This window comes from Aythya marila (genome assembly GCF_965140915.1).
Source record: "Aythya marila genome assembly, chromosome: 3".
NCBI classification, from domain to species: domain Eukaryota; kingdom Metazoa; phylum Chordata; class Aves; order Anseriformes; family Anatidae; genus Aythya; species Aythya marila.
This window is the reverse complement of record NC_139044.1, coordinates 37,301,780-37,321,845: the sequence shown is the minus strand read 5'-3', so window position 1 is coordinate 37,321,845 and position 20,066 is coordinate 37,301,780. Positions and strand designations below refer to the sequence as shown.

The following is a 20,066-nucleotide window of genomic DNA, read 5'->3' as shown; positions in this document are numbered from 1 at the left end:
TGAGACCCATTTGGCTGAGATTGTGCCAGTGCTGAGGGCTGATTCTGTGAAGCAACACTGGCGATTCTGCAAGCAGCAGCACGGAGGGAGCACACTCCCCACTGACTGCACAGCCTGGGGCACCGCTGCCAGGGCTGGGGACACCCAGTATGTCACGGAAGCGTGGCATCGCTCAGGTTGGAAAAGGCTCGAGGCCGCTCAGCTGGGCGGCAGCCTCCCAAAGCACCACGGCGGGGGCTCCCCTCGCCGCCTCAGGACGCCGCCGCCCGCCTCCTCCTCGCCCAGGCGCGGCCGCCCTCCGCCTCCCTCCGGCCCGCACTTCCCCTGCGCGGCCGCGGCCGGGGGAAGGCGGCTCCCGCCGGGCCCAGCGCGGCGGCGGCGGCGGCGGCGGATGGCGGGGGGGCCGCCCGCTGAGGAGAAGGAGGAGGAGAAGGAGGCAGCGATGGTGGCGGGGGGCCCGGCGCCATGAGGGCGGGCTCCGGCCATGGCCCATGGCAGCGCCGCGGTCATGCTGAAGTGCGTGGTGGTGGGGGACGGCGCGGTGGGCAAGACGTGCCTGCTGATGAGCTACGCCAACGATGCCTTCCCCGAGGAGTACGTGCCCACCGTGTTCGACCACTACGCAGGTGAGGGGGGCGAGGGGAGGGAAGGAGGGAGGCAGGGAGGGAGGGAGGAGGCAGGGGGTGCCCGCACGGATCGCCCCTGCCCTGCCCTGCCCTGCCTCGCCTCACCGGCTCCGTTTCTCCCTCCTTGCAGTCAGCGTCACCGTGGGGGGCAAGCAGTACCTGCTGGGGCTCTACGACACCGCCGGACAGGTGAGACACCCAGCCGGGACTGGACTCGGGTCCTTTCCCTTTTTTCTTTTTTCTTACGGGTATTTTAGGCGATCCAAGCGGGTCCCCTGGCCGAGGCGGTGCGGCAGCCTGCGTGGCGAGGGGTGGTGGCGCTGGACGGGCCCCATTGCGCAGCCCCCCCCTCGGCTTTGGAGGAGGAACAAAAAAAGCGCCCCAGGGAAAAGGGCCCGGCCCCGGGGGGTGCAGGAGACCCCCCCAAGGAGACCCGGAGTATATATAGAAAAGCAGCATGTTTGTTGTTTTTTTGTGTGTGTGTGTTTTTTTTTTTTTTTTTTAAAGTTGGGGATTTCTTACATGAAAACTTCTCGGCGTGTGAGCGTGTGGCTGGGTCTCACATGACCTCAGCGCGCTTCCCTGCCGTAACCAGCAGAGACTAAAATAATCCCACCGGACCCGGGTGCAGCTGAAGCTGTGCGTTCAGACCGAGTGCCTCCCATCCGACATCGAGCAGTTGTTGGTTGGCCAAAGCAGAGCAACTTTTCGGGTCTGCGTGCAGCCCTAAGGGAAGCAGCACTCAGACAGTCCTTCGTGGGTTTGTGAGGCCTGAAAACAGCAATAAACCCCATTCGAGGAGAATTACAGGAAACATGCCTCATTTCCAAAAAGCTGGTAGCTGAAGGGTGAGATTCTTACCAAAAAGGCTGACTTCACTGTGACCTCACTGAGCCAAGCACAGACCAGTCCCATTTATGCAAGCTAAGTTCATCTGTTATTTCTGTCGTAGCCCTGCTTTCCCGTAGTAAATGGTTTTTCAAAACACAGCTTGTTGTAAAATGCCGCTCAAGTGTGCTACGCCACGAGGATCTAGTTAGTGCTCAGGCAAATTAAAGCATCTCGTTAATACCCATCTATTTTTCTATCATGAGCATTGGAAAATATAAAAATAAGCACCTAGCGCTAGCGTGCGTATGCACAGCTTATTTGTGGATGCTGTCTCAAACAGCTTGTGCTGACTTGTTACTATTAATGGGAGCGCGTGTTGTCAACTCTGTGTAACCTTAACTAATGTGGTTTTGTGGTATCCCTCGCTGCCTGAATGTGCTGAGTACCAAACGGGGAGAGCTTTGGCCCCCTCTAAAGCTAGCAGTGTAAACTGGCCAGTTTGCAGCAAACAGTGAGCATGTATTCCTGTTAAGCTAAGAAAAACTTTTCAGTGTTAAATTGTGTATCTAGATTTGTAAAAAGTTGAAGTAAGCTTTTTTTTTTTTTTTTTTTTTTTTCTTGTCCAAATTGTGAGAAGTTGAAATCCTAAACTCACATTACAGCTTCTGATGTACCCAGGACCAGAACTTGCTGTCCTAACTCAGAGGAGCCTTAGCTCATGTAGTGTTTTAATGAAGCTACCCTTACAAATATGTCTGGTCTTGGCAAAACTCTCCTTTTAGTCAGTCCTACCAGGTGATACTAAAATCTTTATTGTTATCTTCACCCCAGCTCAGCGTATGGGGGGAAGCGGTGGACACCTGGGGCTGCCCATGAAAGCCTCATCCCAACAAGCAGCACGACTAAGGAGATTCTCACGGGGACCCCATGTAAAGACCCTAGACCAACAATTTTATTCTTTCTTTTTCCTCCTTCATCAGAGAGGATTTGCTGACAAGCCATTCTCCTAGAGCCAGGGGATAAAAGAAAGCTTACTTCCAAGTTTAAAGATTTATGTAGTTAACAGCAGAAGAGCCACGAATTGCTGGTGCCTTCTCCATGTTGAGGAAGCAGTCTGCTGTATCTGGTGCATGCCTGCTGTTTGTACAGACTTTTGTACAGCTCGGATCCATTGCTGCTCAAAGATAGGGTTTCTGTGCCAGCGTACATCGGTGTTTTCATTTCTAATTCTCTCACCCCCAAATAGTTTTACTGTAAAGTACTGGCCTGGTAGTATCATTTTCTCCAGACTTGGCAGCACACGATTACTGTGTGGCATCTGAGCAGTTCGCTGTCTTCAAAGCCTGCCTGTCCCCAGCCCTGGGCAGAGCCAGTCGGTACAGCCTGCAGGTCTCATCTCCTGGGGCACGGAGCGTGACCAAGGCTTGGACTTCTCAATCGCTCCAAATCCATGCGGCGAGCCCGTGGCAGAGCCAGGAATCGAGACCTTTTGGTTTCTAGCTGGTGCGCAGCAGGCTCGTCAGCCTGAAATTCTGACTTATCAGCCTGTGGGTGTCTGTAGCTTGCATGGTTATGTATTTAGCAACTTGTGACAGACTTCTGTTTGGCAGAGGGGTTGTAAGCTGTTGAGTTCATGACACCCAGGATGCGTTTCTAGCAAGCTTCTTCACAACATAGGCAAATCACATGTAGTAACTGCACTGAGCACGTAATGCCTCGCGTCTTTGTGCGTTTCCAGGAGGTTGAGAATAAATCCATTAAAGTCCCGTTTTTTCAGGTTATATATAGCAGGGGAAAATGACACAGTTCACAAGCTTCAGTCTACACGCAGACAGACCTTCCCCCCTCTGTGTGCGTGCAGTGCATCCAGGCGCTTTGGCTGAAAATACTGTGGCCGTGGTTCAGCAGAAAATAGCCAGTACAGCTGCTGGGCAGGGGAGGCGCTCGGAGCCCGTTTGGTTTTGCAGCTGCGGAGGCCGGCTCCTGCTCCATGGAGGCAGATGGGAACTGGTCCTTGTGGTGGCCCTGCCATCCTAGGGAGGACATTCCTCGGGCAATTCCTCCCGGAGGTGGAGCAGCAGCTCCTTTTAGCCTTGCTGCTGGGCACAGCCCTTGGCTTTGGCTGGCTCTTGGCTCATCCCCTCACTCCTCCACCTGCATTGCCCAGAGCTGGGAGCAGAAATCTGCCAAAGTTTAACTGTGAGGTGCTCGTGATGCTGCTGGTTGGGTGCCTTTGGCTTTTCAATCTCTGCTTGCTGGGGGAGAGTAACTGCGTGCCAGTACAGTTTTTATGGAGCACGGCTGCCAGGTAAAATAAGCCTGGGAAGGGAACCGTGGCTCCATCAGGAGTCTGCTGACTTCGCCCTGGTAGAGCGCTTTTGAACTAGGACCAAGTGGTGATCATTTTGATCTTTCATAATACCAAGCATAATACTGCCAGCTCTCGTGGTAGCAAAGCTTTTGGAGAAATGCCTGCAAGCATTCACAGAGGGGCTGCGTGTCCCCTTGCCATATCCCAAATGACCGGAGTAACCGTGAGGACACACAGCGTTTACCTCTAGGGGGTTGTGCTCCACGCTGGAGCCTGCTGCTTAAAGTGGCAGTCAGGGCTCATCCTCCTCTCCTTCCCTTTTGATGTGGGGTTTTCATTCATGGTGTGGTCGATTTCCTCCAGTACGTGCTGAGCAGGTACCTGTGGAAGCCTTGGGGTCCCGGTGTGTTGTGGAGCAAAGGGCTGGCAGAGCTGGGGGCAGGCCAGGAGGAGGCTGGAGCAGAGCAGGGTAAGACACTCGGTGGCTTCTCAGCTGTCACCCAGACAGTAGCTGCGAAACTCACTAAGCACAACATGAGAACAAGCTGCTGCCTGGTTTCGTTGGTTCAGTTTTTGGTGGCTACTCTTGCTGCAGCTGCAGCCCCCTTAATTCAGATCTGCTGATTTTTTTTGGCTGTTGTAACTGAGTTAAAACCGATGTTAAAAGCAATTTTGTATTAAACTTGGTCAGGCTGCCGAAGTGTGTAAATCTAACTCAAATATTAGCGAGATCAGCGCCTGCCTTAAGGCCAGGTGTATAAACAAGTGGTTATAACTGCGAATGAGCCTGTGGGAAAGAGAGGGATGGGGGCATGGTTATTAAAAAGGATGGACACACAACTCGTAGCAGTTGCTATAAATAAGAAAGAGCAGTCATCTTCGTAATCCTTGCTGAATGTTTCTCTTGGCTGTGGCAGGTAGTCCTGGTTTAGCAGGTACCACTTTGGCATCCTGAAAGGAGCGGCAGCTGCTGGCCCTTTTGGCTGCTCTGTTGTGCAACAGGAATTCCCCCCTCGGACCACATATGCCGCAGATACCGCGCGGCCAGAGCGCCGAACGCAAACTGCAGCACGCAAGCACGGTCTCCCACAACACAAAACCATTGTGGAGTTACAATTGCTACAATCATTAGCATGATTTTGGCAATTCCAAGAATTAAACATCAGCCATGAACACTCTGCCCCATGTCTGTCCCCTTACCCCGCACCTCCCTCCTCCCACGTGCTCTCCCTTGCTCCCTTCGCCTTGCTACGGCCGGGCCAGCAGCTGCTGCGGCCGCCTGCGAGCCCGCTCCGGGCCAGCGTGCTGTCCTATGAATGTGCTGTCCTATGAATAGCTCAGCCTCAGCCCTTAGGGGTGTTGCCAGCCGTGCAGATTGAACGGCTCTGCAGCAGCAACTGGCTGGATGTAGGTAATTGAAAATAGAAACGCGCCCGGATTCCCCCTCTGAAATTTTAAGATTTCTAGGCAAAAGGAGGAAGTGATGCACGTGAGCCTACAGTCTCTATGATGACAGTTCAGTAGACAAATACTTGAGCAAAAATGGGCTTTCCCTTTGAAGAGAAAGGGACTTTTACTTTCAGATTGGCTTTTAAAAATGCTCTTCCAATAATAATAATAATCCCAGTGCCAAGCTTACGTTCCAACACCGTGTTGTGAACTGTGATTCACACCTTGAAAGCGTCACACCTTTCCTAGAAAGACAGGCAGGTATTGTGATCACCAGATGGGGAATTGAGGATGGGAAATACTGCTCTGAGTTCCCAAGAGGATCCACTGAATATATGTGGCAAACCCAAGACAGCTGTTTCTTTTTCAGAGTGTCCAAAGCCCCACAGCGTTTCTGAAGGTTGGGACTGAGTTATCTTAAAACCAAACGTAAGGGTTTTGTGTGAAAATGTAGATCCAGAATGTCTTGGCCAAGTGATTGACTACACTGATTGTGTAGTCAAGTAAAAATGTTTTTTTTTTCTGGGCTTAGGCTGTGACAGAGTTCTCTCTGAATTTTGCTCATTTACGGTTTCTTTGAGGTACAGCGCCATGTTCCTATGCTATCCAAACACCATGATCTAAAAAGGCAATCCTGAGTGCAAGCAATAATTGTTGCTTTTCCAGTATAACGTTATTGCATATCCTCTCACCTCCCAGTTGTAAGCTGGTGTGTGTAGTCAGAGTTCTTGACTGAAATGTCTCCTTTGCAAAGAGCTCTTCATGTTTTGGTAAATATGAAAAGTCTCAAAAAAGTGCTATTTTCATTTATAGTTTAGCTCCTGAGTCAGCCTCTAATCTACACCTTCAAGCCAGACGTCATCTAGAGTACTGCCTCCGCAGCAAAGACCTTTCTCCCAATCAATTACTTGGCAAGAAACAGTGCAAAAGGACTTAAAACGTCAGCTAGGGCTTGATCCACAGCTCTGTGTCAGCAGGCACCCTACTGCTGAGCTCAGAGTGCTTTGTTCCTGTTCCTTTATTGAGAACACGGACAAAATGAACATAAAACTTAATAGCAATACCAATGTTTTGTCAGTCCCAGGCATTCAAAATGATGAGTCAGCTATTCCTATCCCCGGACCACACTAGGAGGCACCTAAAAACCTAGAAAAGGAAAACGGATTGGGAATTTTTCTTTTGCCCTTTGCTGGAAGTGGTTTTCCTTTGAGTTTTGTGTGTTCAGGTTTTCTCTGTGTCCACAGGGGACTGGAAACACCGCTCATTTAAAAGTGAACAGGATGTTATTTTTCTTCATGTAATCATCGTACTCTGGGAACCTGGGCTTTAAGAAATAATATAAAACACTGATTCCAAATCTTGAAGTTTTACTAGGAATTATAAAAAAACAATATTGTTAAAACAGATGCTTTGGGACAGAAATTCAGGACTTTTTTTAACCTCCAAATTAGCAGTTACGCTTCTAACAAAACTGTGGCTCCTCTAATTAAAAAAAAAAAAAAAAAAAAAAAAGTGAACTGGGCCAAAGAGGAGGGGAATGACATCTTTTTACTGCTCTGTTCTGCTGCGGTTTTCTAAGCAGTCTGTTGGTTTGGATTGGATTGGTGACTGGGTGATCTGTGTTAAGAAAAATGCCTGAATGCTACGTGATGCTTCCAGCACTTCTGTAAAGGTTGTGTCAGTTGACTCATGAGCTGCTGCTGTCCTCGTCCTCTTTTAATCCCTGCTGCATCCATTTTGTGGCACGTGGGCAGAAATTCTTAGCAGTGGTCGGCACTTGCTGGTGTGTGTATCAAAATGCAGATGGCAGTGTTATTCTCCAGAGCAAGGGAGCATCTGTCAGCATCCTAGGTGAGCTAATTGCATTAGATGAATGAAACACAGACCGAATGTGCCTCAGGCAGCTCGTGCTCTAAATCAGATGCAGCCGTGAATGCTGAAAGATCATCTATAGGGCTCATTGCCCTGGGTTGTCTGATGTCCAGTTGGGATGCAGTGCTGGAGTGAATTACAGCTGGATGCCAGGAGCAACGTGGGCATCAACGTGTATCTTTACCTGCTACCCACAGGTAGCCCAGTCATGGGCAGCGAGGTGGCTGTCGTATTCCTCTCCTCAGAAGGAGAAACCCTAGAAGGTTTCTCAGCTGCCTTAGCATCTGTGGCAGTGAAACCACTAGATGTTTTACCACGTTCTTCGATGGCAGCTGTTAGCCCTGACACATCGGGGCTTGACGTAAAATGAGATGCAGAAGGCTCCTAGGAGCACCTTTAATTCCGGGAACTTTCACCGTGATGCGTTTATGGAGTGCACGTGATGGCAAAGGTACTCTGGCAGCTTATGCCCTCTATGCAGCTGTGTGATGGGAATTAATCTTGCAGAGTCAGTGTGATGAAGTCTTAGTCTTCTGTCTTACAAAGCTGTGTTTCTCAGCACTGGACTGAAGAATGTGCTTTTGGGATTTATTTGTGAAAAGTGAAAGGGAGCGGGACCCCTGACTGACCAGTCTTTGTTGCCGTGACACAGATAACTGTATTAAACCACCTCTATTCCAAGGCTTGTTTTCTCAGTGAAAACAGACTACTTGACAGTCATTTTCTCCTGTAAAAACATACTGAAAGAATCCATCATTCCTAACAGCAGGTGCTGACCAGATCCTCTGTGCCAGGGTGAATTTAATTGTTTTTCCCTGATTACCCGATGTGAAAGAATGAAAACCCCTGGTTGTTCCTGGCCACACTCACCAAAACTGGGGTGAATTCCTTTCGCAGAGCAAGTGTGAAACTGGTGTGGGAAGAGTGTTACTCATAAGGTCAGTGACAGAGCAGGAAACCAGCACAGCACCTCCGAGCCGCAATTTCTGCTGGATAACGAGTGAAAGGGCTTGCCCACGGCAGTCACCCTGCCGCTTCCTAGGAGCTCCTGGTGGCTGAGCAACTGCCCTAGGTGTGTTTGAGTGAAAGTGTGTTCACTGGTAGTGCCTGCAGTCTGCTGAATCCATGTTAAAGATGCTAAAACACTAAGTCTTGCAGAGAAAAATCAGACTTTTACTTTCAGAACACCAGGAAGAGGCTGGCAAGCTGAAGTTACTGTGGTGATAGAGAGCAGTGTTTTGTTGAGACTGTCTAGGCAAATAGTTTAGCAGCACCACATGCCAAGATGTAGGATTTGGATGGTACTTAAACCCACATTAAGACTGGGATCAATTTTGATCAATTAAAGGCATTTTTATGTATAATAAAGGGCATATTCCGTCCTTGTCTCAAGGCTCTAAAATCCATCTTAATAGGCTCCATCTTTCAGCTGGTTATTTCTCTACACAGAAAAGCATTTCAGACGTGTAAGCAGCTGCGTAGATCTCAGATACGCCAGAAGGGAAGTTCTGTCAGAAGAAAAATCCTAATTCGCAAACACTGGGCCTTTTCAATGTATAATTCATACGTCCTGTGAACAGCCCTCCTCACAGGAGCTTAGAGATGGGTTTACATCGGTTTACTTCATTTTTAGAATACAATGGGAGAGCATTTAGCCTGTCTTCCTGCAGCCTTTTCTATAAATTAAAAATAGCTGCTGGACCCAAATCAGCCGCTTTCTGTGTTCCCTGGGAAACCTCTGAGAGCACAGGCCCCAACAGGCCGACCCTGCCTTTGGGCGTGTGGGCCACATCGCCAGAAGCCACTGAAGGGTCTGGGGGCCTGCAGCCAGGCAGTGATCACCCTGTTTCGCATGTCCCAAAACTAGGGGCAGCTGGAGGTTGTCTGCAGATGTAGGAAATCACAAAATCAAACGTAGCAATCTGTGGGACAGGGCCTGTGTTGCAGGCCGGGCCTGGCAGCGGTGTCAGGCCGTGCGGCCTCAGGCCGGGCTGCAGCTTGCAAAGGGCTACAGAGTGCACGCGGCCCGTGCTGAAATGCTGTAGAGAGCTGGTTTTTAAGGCAGGGAAGCAATTTGTGCTTCCTATAGGGCAGTACAGCCCACTTCCCTCTCTCTCCTCCCCCACCTAGTACGTAGTAGAATCAGAAACCACAGCGTGATTCAGCCCGGCACCTGAAACCTTCCTGCACTGCTTCTGGGCAGGCAGCTGCTCGCTGGGGCTTATGGCAGGGCTGCGGCTCAGCCTCTCATCCCAAATAGTCTGGGGGAGACAGTAGGATCTGCCCGCTGGGGTAGCTGTCAGCTGCTGCTAAGTCCCCGGGGATGTGTTAGACACCACAGTTGTTACGGTTTGCTCGTTACATTTACCAAAATATTACCAGGGGCCTACTGAAGTGGAAATTTCTTTACTAGGAGGAAAACTACACACACTGGAACCTTGGATAGGTTTGAAATGCACTCCAAAAATGGTAAAATTAGAGCTCGGCAATCTGTATGGACTGTATAATCTTGTATATGTTTGTATTTGCAACCATCCTACTATGGAGCAGATTACAACTTGGTCTTACAGCTGGGATTCGGCTCCACAGAAAGCAGCTCGCTACGCTTGTGTGCCTCCCCGAGACCCTGTGAGCAGCGGTTGTCATTGCCCTGCGCTACACGAAGGCTGCATTCCTCTAGCAACTCCGCCTGATGTCTATTTTTGGCTTCCCCTCTAAAAACAGATGGTTGGGAGCGAGAACCTCCTCTTGTGATTGCTGTTGTAAGCTGTGAAAGCAACAGATGGTTGCTAACGCAGAGGCACAAACCCAGAGTTGTCAAGTTCCAGTTTTTCTTCCAGAGACCACTCAGGCTTTATTTTGTTCCCCTCCATCCACCTTATACCTTTTCAGAATACAAAAGAAGTAGGCTTCTCCTTTTGTTTAATAAGTTTGTCAGCATTATGTGACTGGAGATGTATACTTTACATTTCTTTCCAAGTCATTAACTTTGTTTCTGCCAAAGTACAAAGTGAGGCCTGAATTCAGACACAAGCATGACACACCTTGCTCAGAGCCCCAGCCACTGGTGTTAATGAAGTACTGGAATTTGGTTTCTGCTGGTTGTTTAAGGACAACAGCCCACATATTTGCAAGGAAAACAGAATGATCTAGGTTCACGTCTTCTTCACTGCCTGTAACAGCAGACCTTAGAGGTGTGCACTTCCCCAAATGTCTTGGTCAAGGTGTGGGACGGTCCTGACTGCAAGAAGGCTTCTCTAATTGTTCTTCATCTCTCCTAATGGGATACAGAGACCCTAATCCCATTCCAGAGGAGGAGAAAGAGGCCTGTGGTCTCACAGTATTGAGAGAGGGGTGAGGACCTCAGTCCCCACCACTTTAACTTGGTCAGGGAAGAGGGGGATGACATAAAATAGAGGCTCTAATACTGTGGGATCACAGGTATGCCTGCACCTCTGCATTCAGTTTTCTGATAAACCAAACAAAATCATGCTTATGAGATCATTAGACTTCAGTTTGTCTGAGTTTATTTTTAAAAAATATCCCACTGCACGTAAGCTGTGTACATCAAAAGCTTTTGGAGTGCTTTGCAAAGACTAATGCATTATTAAGCTAGCAAACCCCTTTGGGACACCCTAACAGATGGGAAGATGCAAGTAGAGAGAGAATAGTAATTCGCTCAGGGCGACATATTATGTTTTTTGCAGAGTTAGAAATACAGTTTTTGTGTTCTTAACTATGCCTCCCAGATGATATCCATGGAACTGGGCAAAAGTATTAATTTAAAATCAATTAGACAACTTGAAATACAGCACTGCATTCTGCTTTTGGTTTGAGCAAACCTTTGCAATGAAGACCAATACACAGCTGCAGAAATGCAAGGCCATTCTTCAGTCTGCATGCAAAAAAGTTCCTCTATTTTTGAGAAGTTAAAGGTCAGGTAAAGAAATAGCCACATTTTGGATGCATTAAGACAAATCCACCTGAAGAACCAAAATACGATGAGAAACGGTGATTCAGTACTCCAGCACAAGGCAGCAGAAAACTGGAGAGGCAGATAATGAGTTACTCTAGCAAATGGAAAGGACATCTACAGGAGAGACTTTAAGGAGCTAAAGATACAGGCAATGCTAGATTTACCCATAGAAAATCAAAACTAGAGGGAAATGAAAATTTAAAAGTATGGATTTCCTTTCTCCACTCCTAAAAACAAAACAAAACCAACCCGAAACCAGTCCTTCCCAGCTTGCAGCTGAGAAGCCAAGTCACCAGTTCCTCCATCTTGTCTCCTTTGCCATGTCTCCTCTCTGTTAGCAGCTGTCCTGGGTTACTGCAGAGGTACTATTTAAAAAACAGATGCTCCTGTTGCAATTTAGTGTCTTCAAGGGGGTGTCCATAGATCACAGCACCATATAACATTGATTAAGCCAACATACTTGCAACCAATTTGCCTAAAGTCATTACAACTCTTACATTTTCAGCATGTTTTTTTTCTATCTGTATTTATCTGCTTCAGCAAACAGTGAACATTTTTTGTTTTAAAGTCCAGGAAATATTGGAGAACGAGCCATTTCAGCACAGTCTGGAATTTTTAAGAGCTTAGTGCATATTCTGATCCTTAGTGGCTTCCTTACCCATCTTATTTATATTCTTAAAATATTCCAGTTAAATTCTTTAAATATTTTTAATGCCTAAATATATAGGCAGTGCCTCCCCCAGTTAGATTGGAAGTTTAATTGCTGTACAGTGCCGTGTGTCCATGCACTCAAATTGGAATTTATGTTGACTGACTAGGATAATTGGATTTTGCCATTGCATTTAATTTTAGAATAAGCCACATTTATTTCCCTTACACTAGATTCAGGAAATAAATTATAATTGAAGCGATCAGATTTTTTTCCAGGCTTCTCTAATATGCAGCCTAAATTCATGTGGTACTTCAGGTTCTTTTACCAAGTGCAGCAATACGCCAGAGAAGGCTTTCAGTTTGGATTGTTATTTTCTGGGGGTTTGCTGGAGAGCAGAAGGAGCCTTAACACACAGACGGCCCACTGGAGGCTGCTAACATTGAAGCCAGGCTCTATCTTAGGAGGATGAAGGACCAGGATAAAAAATAGCCAAGTTTTGGATGCTTTAAAACTGATGGTGTGGGGGAAGATTACATTAGAATTACCTGTCTTACTAAAACAAGCGGTGGTAGGCCATTATGAGTATCAATATGAACACACTTGTCATAGCACAGGTGAGGTTTGAAGGAGAGCCTGACAGCATTGGCTTGTTTCAGGCAGCAGCATTGGCGGGTATAGCCAAATTCTCTGTTAATTTAAGCAAGCGTCAATGCAGTGAAGTCACTGTAGCGAATACCACGTACGCCTGTGGCTGTGGTACGTAAAGTATCCAATCACACTGTACTTGTCTTCAGTTTAACATCTTAATTACGCAGGCTGGACCCGCAGCTTGCCCAGTGCAGACGGAGCAGGGTATAAATCCAGAGGCGTATAAATAGCAGGGGCAGGACAGATCAGCAATCAGCACTCCTTAAAAAGCACTAAAATTGCTCACTCACGGATGATCACCGGTGAACACTTGGGACGTCACGTGCACTGCCAAGATGTGGCCAAACGTACAAGGATTTGTATCCAGTGGGACTTAAAAATGCTAAACTAAATGTAAAAGTTTTGAAGTAAATCATGCAAAGGTAACTTGGCTTTGGGATTAGCAAATGATGAGTATTTGCCAAGAATAAACCATCTGTCTGTAATTTGAAATGGATTAACTCACAGATATTTTAAAGTCAATGGACTAGCAGGAAAACATTTTACTGGCGACAGTAAAATGTTTTTTCCGTTGCAATATTTAACGTGGTCAGTATTGTAACACAGGTGAGAGATTTTTACGAAACATGTTGTGTAGTAAAGGCAACTCTTTGGTGGTAGGCATAAATTAGGACTTTGTACTACTTTTTGTTTTTTTAGGAAAACCTTTCCAGTAATATCCTGCATATGATTTAGTAGAGCTGAATTGGAGAGCAACTGACGGATCTGTGCGAGTGTTCCTGCACGCAGATTTTGTACTCTGGGGACCGGTCTAATTTGCAGTTGGGAAGCTTCTTTTAGGATTTTGATCTCCACCCTAGAAAACAGAGTGGCAACTCTGAGCAGGCTCTAAGTGAAACGTAAAGCACACACACAAACAATTGAATGTGGAATAGTTTTGAGATGCAGTTGTGATTTTTAAAAAAAATTTATTTCTGCTTTCTATGATGAATAGCCATAATGGCTCAAAAGACAAGCTTACTAGGTTTTTCTTCTGAAACAGGACAGGACCCCGACAGTAGTAGAGAAACAGCAGATCTTCCAAAAGGGCTGTCAAAACGCTTCACAGTAGTTTCGGCTACTGGGGTTGTGAAATGGTGTGTCCGTGTTCACAGTTCAGCATGCTCTGGCTTACTGACCAAACTGCGGAGTGTATAGGACTGGCAGCGAAGTCTGTATAACCCAAATTGCCCAAATGGGGACACCGGAGAGTGCTGGCCAGTGGTTGCCTCCTCGCTTGCACAGGATCTCCTCTTGTGCTTGCTCCCACACGTCTTTTCTCATCTCTTCTCCGTTTCATGCTAACAGTCCTCTTCCCATAGCTGCTGACTTCCAGATGAAAAGATGGATCTAGCAGAAGCTGTTCTGAGGAAGAAAGTTCTCACATGTTTTCTAAATTCTACTGACACAACCTTAAAAACCTAACGTTTAATCAAAGAAGGGCTTTTTTGAGGGTGCAACTATAGGTTAATCTAGTAATGTGACAGCTGCCAAGGAAACGAAAATTGGATTTTCTGGCTTGTTTCAAACATGGAGTTGAATTACATTTCTGTCTACGTTCAGTGAACAAGTAATTCTGCTATTTGTGCGATTTAATTAAGATGGGGAGCTTACGTGGCGAAGAGAGAGGCTGCCTAGCCCCCTGATTAACCAGGCACTGGTGTTTATTGCGGAAGAGAAGGCAGAAACCTGTCATCCTTCACCATCTTGGCAATGACAGGGCTCAGTATTAGTGACATATATTAGAAAACAAAAGTCTAAGGTAGGAATACCAGGGCATTGATTCACCACTACAGACGAAAAGAATCCTTGCAAAAAGAAGCTGGGGCATATTCCCTCCTGGCCTTAGCTAAAATGTAAGGCAAACCCCACTGTCTCTCTTGCTAGAGGGACTGTGTCTGTTTGACAGCAGGGACAGTGCTCCCAAGTACCTCTTGCCAGGGTACTGTATGCACTAGCAGTAGGACTGGGGGCTTTAAATGCTGTGGCTCTAAATGACCCAAATAATAATCTTTTCAAAGCGACACGTTCTTCCCAAAGGGCATTAATGTTCCCTTGATAGTGTTCTTGATCTTTAATTCCTGTTCCTTCCCGCTGTTTGCTGAGCTTGCTTACAGAAAGCAGAGTCTGGACAAAGGAGCTCCCTTCTGATCCTTCCTTCCTCTGCCCCGATCATTAGCACAGGACAGTAAAATTTCTTAGCTGGAAAGAAAATTTTAAGGAGGAACTCAAATATCACTTCTACATACAATCCAAAAGAGCACATTAAGTTAAGTGCATTAAGCAGCCTTTATCTAGCCTCGTTCTGTATAACCTGGGTGGCTCTGTAGCAGTCACAGCTGCTAACTTTTCTTTGGTAAAACAGATGCTAACTTCTGATCTGCAAGTATGTTTGGACTGTAAACATTTTTTTTTCCTTTAAATGAAAACTTTTTAAAGAGCAATCTTCCACATATTCTATTACAGAGGTAAGTTTCTATCGGTTTTAACACTGAGATTATTTTTATATTTACATTCACATATACTTACTCTTATGTGCAGATTTTGTTCTCACAGCCACACTAACTAACCTGGAATAGTTGTAAACACTCAGAAAGTTTGCTTCAACAAACTTCCTGAAATAGGAGTACGGTTCCTGAATATACAGTTAATGAAATACAAGCAACAATTTAGGATTGCAGATAACAGAATTTTTCTTTCTCAGGAAGACTATGATCGTCTGAGACCTTTATCTTATCCTATGACCGATGTCTTCCTTATCTGCTTCTCAGTGGTAAACCCTGCTTCATTTCAAAACGTGAAGGAAGAATGGGTACCAGAGTTGAAGGAGTATGCACCTAATGTTCCCTTTTTACTAGTAGGAACACAGGTATATCTGTTTCTGTTCTAGTTTATTTAAATCAATCAGTTCACTGTATGATTTCTTCGGGCTGAAAGTTCACATCCAGCAGGACCTGAGCAGCACTGCCTTCTGGCTTTGCAGAACAGCACTAACAATTGCCAGAAAAGAGTAGATCTGTGTTGTTCTCTAATAAGGGACTTTCATTTTGTTAAAATCTGTACATTGTAAACAGGGTGGCAAGGTTGGCTGCATCCCTCAGGGTGACTTTCTGTACAAGTCATGGGACTTACTGAATAGAAGTGTCTGTTCATACTAACATAGCACTATTGTAGGAATAAAGGTTGTTCATCTAATAACTCTCCAATGTTACTTGGAATACTTTGGTCTGCAACCATTGATCATATCCATTATTTATGGAAGCAAAGGATCTAGGGGAGAATTGAGACAATTTCCTCTTGCTTCTCGTGGGCCATGGACTGGCCTTCAATTATGAAGTGACCAACATGTTGCTATTATATTTGGGTTAATTTTGCTGGCACTGCTAGATAAACTTTCTCATATTCTAACTGAAGAGCTGAATTAGGGAGTAAATGTGTGGTCCTTCTGGATTAAAAGTAGCTCACGAACTCACAGCTTAAATTTCTAGAGCTTTTGAAGCAGTAAGGATCCACAATCTGAACCATGACGTGACACCTTTTTTTTTTTTTACATGCCATACTCCATTACATAATTATGCTCTAAAATGAGGATGTCATATAACCTGCTGACTTTTGTTTAGAAAAACTATTCCAACATGACTTCAATCTTTCTTGCTAGATTGATCTTCGTGATGACCCAAAAACTCTGGCAAGACTGAATGATATGAAAGAGAAGCCTTTATCTGCGGAGCAAGGACAGAAATTAGCAAAAGAGGTAAACTGGATACTCCTAAATGAAATCAAGTAGCAAAGAAGCAAAAAAAATCACATCTATTTGCAACTGACTTTTCTTTCTTTACATTTCTTTTACCAGCCAGCATATGAAACCTTATGACTAGTTACCAGTTAACAATATTTACTTATATTGTTGAATATAGCTTAGATCTATGGAATAGCACTAGCTTATTAGTAATAGTTCTAAATTTATGTCTAGAAACTCCTTAAAAACTATGTAAGCGTGAATCGGAGATAATTAAAATCAAAAACTCACAGAATGGTTGAGGTTGCAAGGGACCCTTCTTGGAGGTCATCTTGTCCAAGCCCCATTTTGAAGCAAGATGTTGAAAGCATTTCTAGGAAATTATTTCAGAATGCTATACACTGTTTTAACACACTGCATGGATCCTGTTCATCAGGACAGTTTTACAGAGACTTTTTTTGAAACGGAAATGGGTTATATCGTTCTTTTTCGCTGTTTAATTATAAAAAATGCCTGAGGACCCCACTGCCAATACAAAGAGTTTATTTAATATGCTTCCTTTATAAACCAAACCAGCTTAAATAAATGCCGGATCTTTGGCGAAAACACAAATCTAGTGTCTCCTACAGGAGGAAGCACATTCAGATAAATTTTCAAGATCGCAGCCAAACTTCGTGGTGTCACTATAGAAACAAATTTCTGACATGCAGAGATCTGAACAGCTGAAGTAGATTGCTACTGAATTAACTTATTTTCTTGACAGATAGGAGCCTACTGCTATGTGGAGTGTTCAGCTTTAACACAGAAGGGACTGAAGACTGTTTTTGATGAAGCTATTATAGCCATTCTGACTCCAAAGAAACACACGGTGAAGAAGAGGATAGGCTCAAGATGCATAAACTGCTGTTTAATCACGTGAGATACATTTGACAATGGCCAGGCTTACTGTGAAATTCTACTGAATTTAAATGCAACGCATTAAGGTACACGGCGAACTTGTGTGAAAGCTAAAACTATGATTCTGCCTTCTACCACCAGTGAAATCCAGAGGAATAAAATCAAACTCAATGAACTTGTAATAAGAAGCCACCACGTCTGTTACAAATATTTTATTAAGACTGGAAGGTACAATCTCTCAGGGTTACATAGTCTAGAGGAAGCAAAAACTGCACCATGTTGAAACTGCATCTGTGTGATGCTATTGAGTGGAGATGCTTGGCCTGAAATACTCTAACTGAATTTGGATAGTCTTCTGGCTTTGACTACACATATACATATATATCTAAAAAACAAAACAAAACCCAACAAAAAACGTTTGCACAGTCTGTATGGAATCTGCACAAAGAAATACCTTGTCTCTCTTTGCTCCAGTTATCTGCTTTTGTATGTAAGCTGCTTCTGGTTCCAGTGTATCCACAGAGGTGCAATAATCAGACCAGCCACATAGCCAAAGGTAGCTCCGAGGGAACAGGAAATGGGCCATACCTGAGGGGAGAATGCAAGGTAAAAACAGACACTGAGAAGAATGTTTGTGGTTTTTTGTACTTTGTGAGCACAAATTCTCAGTGTAACCTAGGTACTGAAAGACAATGCAGTCTCATTCTGCTTTAAAGCTTGATGTGCTTTCCTAAAAATGCCAAAAGTGTAACAGTCATACGTGCATCTTCATGAACACTAAATGCTGTTGTACAGTTTTTTAATTAATACACATTAAAATGTAACCAGGCTTCTGGCTATTGCAGACGTTAGTTTGATATTCCCAAAACTATGTGAAAAACTTGGAAGTATTTATATCCCGTGAAGTGTTCAGCTACCCTAACTTCCTGTTCTGCTGCACACGTTGGGAAACCTGAAGATTTCTTTGTGACAGTTGGACTCGATTATCTTTGTAGGTCCCTTCCAACTGAAACTGTTCTATTTTAAGTCTGCCTCTTTCAGTCTTTCCTTCCAATTTCTCATGACATTCTGAAACTTTCAGAGGTGTGTCTAAATGAACTGCTCAAATAAGGCCAGAGATTGAGATGAATAGAGGTTTTTCTTTTGGTCTTGAAGAGCAGGCAAAAGGATGAGTTCCCTTTCTGGCTAGCAAAAGGAAGGGAACATAAATTTGGAAACTGAACATTGCACCCAGTTCAGGAAAAATACCGTATTTTATAATATAACAGAGAATATAAAACATAAAAATGATGAAGACTCTAGGAGTGTTTTAATTATAAGCTTTATTTGCTAACATAAAAATAGGGAACTGACTCAATACAGCTGACTCACTTTAACAAAGCATCTAGTATTGAAGAGAAGTCATGGACCCCTCGCCCCCTTTTAAATTGGATTTGCACGGAGGAAGGGCCAAAACAAAACTGCAACCGTTTTATCCTCAGATGTAGCGTATTTTACCAGTCAACTACGTGCTGCATTTGATGAAGGTCCCAACTAAGCTGGCAATTAAAAATATTTATTGTAGAATAAACTGAATTCCCATCCCTCTTCAAAATTCTCCTTTGCACATTGCAGGGTCAATTTTGCACTTCCTGCTGTATAGTTCTTAAGCGAGTACAGACTGCACTCTCCTATTCTTTATTTTTTAAATTAAGGGGGATTTTATTTTCCCACCTTCTATAGTACTTGAGACTGAGAAATGCACTAGACATTGAAGAATATATCTACATCTCAGTGCCCAGGCTTTTTTCCTACTTCATTTTGACTGGCAATTCACGACTAACAAATGAATTTATTCTTAATGGTACTGGTTCCTCCTTTCACTCATCTTCCTAGCTCTAATTCTTCTTACTTCATTATCACTCGGAGAAATGTATTTATTCATCTCCTTCAATCATCGGAATTTTTACTAGGAATAAGAGTAACTTATTTTGTCCTCTGCTGTTTCATCTTCACATTCCTTAGCATTCGCAGTTTTATATATTATTTGGAGGTCTTAAGGAGTGTAGCAAAGATGACTATAAACAAGGTGCCTTAGGTACTCTTTATTGACCTTGTTTCATTCTTCCATTTCCAGACATTGTCTCTCTGCTACTTGGTTTTGTTGCCAGAATGTTTTGGCTGGTGCCTCTCAAACCAAAGACTTGCTTGTTTCCATTCATTTAACAGTGGCATTGTAGATCTTCTATAAAAAAAAAACCTTGAGATGCTTTGGCATGGTAAGATATTACATGTATTTAAAACTCACATGACTTTGTGGCCTTGGCTAAACTTATGCTTCAGGTAGATCTTTTCAACTTTTAAATAAAATTTAATCAAGTTATTTCTAGCATTTTGCAGGCTATTACGTGTGTGTAAAGGACAAAGCAAAAAAAAAACAAACCACTTCCCTGTGACCCCGGCTGCTCACTCAGTAACATTTGGTGGAAACAGCAATCAAACTTTCTTATCCGCTGGTGAAGTCAAATACCACTCTAATAGCTACTAAACTATGGACAGAGGCTTCACAAGTCAGTGGTCTTTTTTGCATCAAATTCTCTATCTGTGAGCGATCAATGATCCTTCATTAAATTTTACCTACATTAGGTGAATCTCTAGTTGCCTATTTGCTTTTCAGAAGTGTAAGTAGATGTCGGACTCTGAATTTGTCATGTTCCTGTAACCGGTAAATCAGTATCCCCGATGACCCATTCACCCTGTATCTTTTGGTATTTTGTGTATAGTGGGCAAATGTTGCTACAATTAAAAGGATCTCTGTTGATTGTTGCAGCTTCTTTTCCTGACTGAACCGTGACGTGGAGCACAGTTTCTCAATAGTTTTTCTGAATGATGTAACTGTCAATGTTATTGATACTTCCATCTGCCCTCCGAACCATTTGGTTTTTGCTTTGCTTTTTAAAAACCAGTGTTACCTCACAGACATTTCAGGCTGCCTCACTTAACGCGTGACCTCTGAAATCCAACCCTCACCAGTGGCAGCCAGCAAA

General features: G+C 44.6%; 2 protein-coding genes across 5 annotated transcripts in view; one reads left to right on the top strand and one right to left on the bottom strand.

Annotated features, from left to right (window-relative positions):
* The first annotated feature begins 138 nt into the window (after positions 1-138).
* Positions 139-19,838, top strand: RHOQ (ras homolog family member Q). Of its 3 annotated transcripts, XR_014317138.1 has the most exons (6): positions 146-626; positions 757-815; positions 15,109-15,273; positions 16,063-16,158; positions 16,907-17,646; positions 19,157-19,838. XR_014317138.1 is itself a non-coding variant. In XM_082756303.1 (5 exons), the coding sequence occupies exons 1-5, from the start codon at positions 485-487 to the stop codon at positions 16,941-16,943; spliced, it is 495 nt and encodes a 164-aa protein (XP_082612429.1). In that variant the 5' UTR covers positions 139-484; the 3' UTR covers positions 16,944-19,838. The 3 variants fall into 3 exon arrangements, 2 of the variants coding, with proteins under 2 accessions (XP_082612429.1, XP_082612428.1); XM_082756303.1 differs by having other exon boundaries at positions 139-626; positions 16,911-19,838; XM_082756302.1 differs by having other exon boundaries at positions 16,907-19,838.
* Positions 17,495-20,066, bottom strand: part of PIGF (phosphatidylinositol glycan anchor biosynthesis class F) — a 20,466-nt gene continuing 17,894 nt past the window's right edge. For both annotated transcript variants that reach the window (XM_082756300.1, XM_082756299.1), the window contains one exon: positions 17,495-17,628. In XM_082756300.1, coding sequence (XP_082612426.1) covers positions 17,515-17,628 — 114 coding nt within the window. In that variant the 3' untranslated portion in view covers positions 17,495-17,514. The remainder of the gene's footprint in view (positions 17,629-20,066) is intronic.